The sequence below is a fragment of the Megalops cyprinoides genome, chromosome 21, assembly GCF_013368585.1.
Source record: "Megalops cyprinoides isolate fMegCyp1 chromosome 21, fMegCyp1.pri, whole genome shotgun sequence".
NCBI classification, from domain to species: Eukaryota; Metazoa; Chordata; class Actinopteri; order Elopiformes; family Megalopidae; genus Megalops; species Megalops cyprinoides.
In genome coordinates, this window is record NC_050603.1 from 23418901 (window position 1) to 23424718 (window position 5818).

The 5818-nt window shown below is 39.9% G+C and overlaps 1 protein-coding gene across 1 annotated transcript; it reads left to right on the forward strand.

Annotated features, from left to right (window-relative positions):
• LOC118796323 (histone H4-like) lies at positions 1-5818 on the forward strand. The gene is made up of 2 exons (XM_036555148.1): positions 1-12; positions 5477-5818. The coding sequence occupies exons 1-2, from the start codon at positions 1-3 to the stop codon at positions 5786-5788; spliced, it is 324 nt and encodes a 107-aa protein (XP_036411041.1). The 3' UTR covers positions 5789-5818.

A 5818-nucleotide genomic window follows, 5' to 3' on the forward strand; every position in this document is an offset into this window, starting at 1 on the left:
ATGGCAGTGACAGTCTTCCTCTTGGCATGCTCGGTGTAGGTGACGGCATCGCGAATAACGTTCTCCAAAAACACCTTCAGCACACCGCGCGTCTCCTCGTAAATCAGACCAGAGATACGCTTGACACCACCTCGCCTAGCCAGGCGACGAATTGCGGGCTTGGTAATACCCTGGATATTATCACGAAGAACCTTACGGTGACGCTTGGCGCCTCCCTTCCCCAAACCTTTTCCTCCCTTTCTTTTTTTTTTTTTTTTTAAATACATTTTTATTAGATTTTGCAAGAGAGATTACATCCTTAAAGATGACATTGCTCAAGGGACATATTCAATACACATTAAATGCACATTAGTATACTCAAAAAGCGAGAGAAAAAAGAAAAAGAAAAAAAAATGTATAACACATCAAACATACAAACGTATATCATAGATGTAGTATCATGCACATGTGCATCGTATACACAACATTCTATTAATAATCTAAAAGTACTTCATATTTGACACTTTTCTAGCTACAATATATTAAATCACCATACATTTACAATAAAAGCATATTCCATGGCATTGGCATTCCTTTCTTACTGTCCAGAGTTCGTCTGCGATTTAATTCAGTCTTTATTTGTTTAAAAACCGATTCAGCTGGAACAAATATTCCATCAATCGTCATTCTGCAACGAGTTTTCCACAGTTTCATTTTAACAATATTTACTACAATCCAAAACAAAGAATGTTCTTTCTCACTCAGTTTCTTATCAAAAAGGCCATAAAAACTTATCTCTCGTTAATACTAACTTGTAGATTTCACCATTTCCCACACAGTGGCTGACCTGTCACATTGCAGTATAAAATGTTCCAGGGTTTCATCCTCTTCACAGTTAGGCATCGGGCATATCTTTGTTTTGACAAAACAAGGCCATTTAACCACAGCTCTTACCGGCAGTCTTCGTACTGCTATCAGCCATGCGATGTCCCTGGTCTTTTCTGACAAGTTTTTGCACATTAAGTGCTGAACACAATTTTGGCTCTCGGATAGCGTCAGGTTTTTATAAACGACGCATCCACCATAATCTGCGTTAATAATTGAATTATATATTTCTTTACTGGAATCTGTGCTCCAATTGATGTTTAGATTTTTGTACTTGTGGAGAAAATCACCATATATCAGTTTATAATATGGAACTGCATGTCTACCCCTGCCTATTCTGTGCTTCCAACTTGTGATGTCTCCGATCCAATTGATCTGTCTATCAATTCCTTTGGCTACTATTTTACACATGGCAATTTTGCATTTGATTCCGATATGTATTGCCCCCAATCCTCCATTTTGTTTTGATTTGAATAACAGGTCTCGTTTCGTTACTTCCCTTGTTGTGCCCCAAATTAAGCGGCAACACATTTTATTGAGCCTCTGGATACAGGGTTCTACAGGTGGGAATACGGAAGCTAGAAACAGGAGTTTAGACAGAATACATATTTTAATCAAGTCTATGCGAGATTTATACGTAGTGTTTTTGTCTGACCATTTCTCCACTTCTTGTTTTATTTCCAGTTCCCTTTTCTCCCAATTTTTCTCGCTGCTGTTTGTATTGCAAATTAAAATACCCAGTACTCTGATCTCATCCATAACAGATACATTGATTGGAAAACGTTTATTAGGATTCCCCAGCCATACACCTTCCGACTTTTCCTGGTTAAGTTTAGCTCCCGAGACTTTTTCATAAAATTTAAAATGTTCGGTAATGATATTAAGTTCTTCTGGTGTTTTTACGAGAACCGTAATATCATCTGCATAGGCAGAGATGATGTATCTCCGTCCGGCGACTTGTACACCTTTTAGCCTTGCATCGCTCTTTATTCTTTTTATTAGCGGGCTTATGGCCAACACATAAAGTGCCGCACTGAGCGGACAACCTTGCTTCACGCCGCGACGGATTTCAAAGCAATCCGTCAGATGGCCGTTCACATTCACTTGCACAATAGATTTCGCGTATAAACACATTACTGCATCGATAAACAGTTTTGGAAATCCGTACCTTTTTAGAACTTCCCATAAATACTTCCTGGAAACAAAATCAAATGCTTTTTTCTGGTCTAACGCGATGATATAGAAGCCCTCGCCTTGATCCGCGCTGCTAATAATTTCTCGAAGAGTGCAGAGATTGTCCCACATTAATCTCCCTTTAACAGCACATGTCTGTTCCTTCTCAATAATTGCCTGTAGATCATCATCTAGTCTATTTACCAGGACCTTTGCCAGGATTTTGTAATCTACATTCATTAAAGTGAGATGCCTCCAGTTGTTAATGTCGAGTGCATCACCTTTTTTATACAATAAAGACATGACACCTTCATAAAAAGACTCATACATTGAACCACCTGAGATGCCCTCATTGAAAGCCCCTGCTAAAAGCTCAGAAGTCTCATGCTTACACGCCAAATAAAACTCTGCAGGGAGGCCATCCTTTCCAGGTGACTTTTTTCGGTTGAGTTGCGATATTGCCAGTTCTACTTCCTCCTCCCGATATAGGGCGCTCTAAGTCACCGTAATTTCTACAAGGGTCTACTCTAATTGAGCCTAGAAAAGCCTGAATATGGTCTTTATCGACATCTATTTCATTGTACATTCCTTCACATAGTTCCTTCACAGTATGCCTTAATCCTTCTTCGTCATCGATAATACTTCCATCTAAGTTTCTAATTGCTTGAATTCTTTTGTTTTGCTGTCTTTCCTTGAACTGCAAGATAATGTTAAGAGCCGTCGGTGTCTCCTTAATATCCACATTAAAGCCCGACTGCAGCTGCAACCCGCGAATAGAATCTTTGTTCATTAAGTCAATTTCGTTTTTAACGTCACACATTTCTGTGATTTCCGTTTCTGACCTATCTTTTTTATTTTTTAGCTCTACAAATTTCTTGATCAAATAATCATACCTTTGATCCCTTTCTTGATTTAAAATTTTGCACCTATATTTAAAAAAAAGCCTTTAACCTATTTTTCGCAATTTCCCATAGTTCAGCATCTGTTTTCGTGAGTATTCTCAAGTCTTTGATTCTGCTAATTTCTTGCTTTAATTCAGCAACTAAATCCGAATTGTCTAGGCATTGAGTATTTAGTTTCCAATACGTTTTCCTCAATTGTCCCGTAAACCTACATTGTATCGTTACCATTAAATGATCCGATTCGATCATCAAACACGTTTTATAATTTTGCACATCTAAATTATCGCTTACATAGATCCTGTCAATTCTTGTTTTTGTTGAAGCGTCAGCCCTCGTGTAATCAATTCCGTCTGGATATACAACTCTGAAGGAATCCCTTAGATGTCCGTCGTCACATATTTTTTTGAGAGTTTTTCCTTCTATGGATAACTTAAAGGACTTCTCTGAAATTTTGTCCTTTTCGTCGGTAATTGTGTTAAAGTCTCCACATATCAAAGTTGTATATCCTTTATGCAGAAACTCGTACAATTTATTAAACAAACTAACTTTTTTTGACCGGTCGCTTGCAGTATACACATTGATAATTCTAATCTTTTCCCCTTTGAATATACAGTCAACTACTAAGAGTCGGCCAGGGATCACTTCTCGTTTTTTCAGGATTATGACCTCCTGACAATAAAAGAATATTCCTATTCCATCAGCTCTATCTTCCCCGACAGATACGATAGATACCCCTTTACACCACATTTGTTGGACATTTTCAACGTCTTCATTTGACATCAACCTCATTTCTTGCATACATAAAATGTCACATGTCATATGCAATAGAGCATTGATTTTTTTAATTCTGTTGTCCCGAGACTGAACACCTCGTACATTGTACGTGGAAACCGATATAACTCCGGTCATAAATATAGATATATAGAAATCTCGTAAAAACAAACAAGCAAACCAACAAAAATACATCATGGGCTAGGTTTTCCGTCTTTCTTTTTCGCCTTTACCACGTGCGAATAAGACAGACGTCTTTTACCTTTACTGGGAGCTTGGCCAAAAGTGATTGCTGCAGCACCCGGGTCCGTCGAGGTGGTACATCGTCCCTCGGTACCATGCCGTGCGGAGTCCGCTTTCTTCAGTTCAATCGATGCGGCGACTGGGGAGAGCGAGTCGCTGCTGTACTCCGACTGTGATGTACTTTCAAAAGACGCCTCTTCCTCCTCTTCGTCGCAATCACTCTGATCAGCATAGACGCTAGACGAGGGTTGCTGGTCGTCATCCTCTTGATCAGGTGCCTCCCTTACATCAGGAGATTGATTCTCCGATTCCATGTCCTCACGTTCTCCTTCGCAAGCAGCTTGTTTTTCGGCTTCGCCCGTGGTTCCGTCATTAATTGGCTCCGCCTGGTGGACATTAGCGGCAGTATCGTCGCTGCGCTGTTGGCCACTTTGGACAGCGTCTGCTGCCATCTGCTGACGATCAGGGGGGTTTATATCCTTTCTTCCATTTTTATGGATCTCACTCTTCTCGCTGGCTTCCATGTGTGGACTATAGTTAATAGGAATATATATATATATATATATATATATATATATATATATATATATATATATAGTTTATAGGAAAATAGTTTATAATAGAACTCTGTGTTGTGGATTCTTAATACATAAACATTTGAAATCTGGCACTGGCGTGCATACTTTTCCAGTTTTCTAGCCAGCAAGCTTAACACGAGACTAAAGGATGAACAGCTTGATCCTCAGTTCCTTTCTTTCCTTTATTCTCTTATTGTAAAACCGCAAAACACAAATAAATCTTTTTTTTAGCCTGACATGCTTTGTCTGAGTGTAACTTATTACAGAATATGCATCTTGCTTGCATAGGCTACACTGTATTGCTATCTGAACCACATTAGCCGCCGTTACGTATGACAACAGAAATTGTATAAAACTACGAGACTTTGACATGTTTCTTAAATGCAACGACGATATAAACTAAAAACAAATTATGCTCACGGGCATTGCCCTCGTAGGGAAAGACGTGACCATTAATTGTCTAATCTTCAAAGCAAACGAGACTGAGAAGGCGAGTGAACGATAGCTCTCTTTCTCACATGTGAACAGGAAAAAAACTTACAAGTGCGTATTCTTTGTTTCATTAACAATGGTGGCCAGTAGATGGCGCTCTGATACTGTGAATGACGAGAATAATGTAAAGAATCAGGAAACTGTTGTAACAAAGGATGACAACATGAACAGCATTGCATTCATGATGTAAGACCATGACAAGCACCATATTTCGATTACAGATATTCCATTACAGTCATTGTTGCTATGCTAACAATTCGCACGAGTATGACATACTGAAAAAGCAGTACTTTGACTCTTTGATCCCCGCTTGAAGGAGGCGGGCTCTAACGCGAACCGCCTTTTCTTTGAGTATGGGGCCTCAATGAGGTCGTCTTTCAGTCAATATAAGCGTGCAGTTTAACCGCGAAACATTACTTCTGTTGTAGGCTGTAATAGTGAAGGTTTTGGAAGATGTCTGGAAGAGGAAAGGGAGGAAAAGGTTTGGGGAAGGGAGGCGCCAAGCGTCACCGTAAGGTTCTTCGTGATAATATCCAGGGTATTACCAAGCCCGCAATTCGTCGCTTGGCTAGGCGAGGTGGTGTCAAGCGTATCTCTGGTCTGATTTACGAGGAGACGCGCGGTGTGCTGAAAGTGTTTTTGGAGAACGTTATTCGCGATGCCGTCACCTACACCGAGCATGCCAAGAGGAAGACTGTCACTGCTATGGATGTGGTGTACGCTTTGAAACGTCAGGGTCGCACTCTGTACGGCTTCGGAGGCTAAACGTCAATCCTACAGTGAGACTAGAATTAA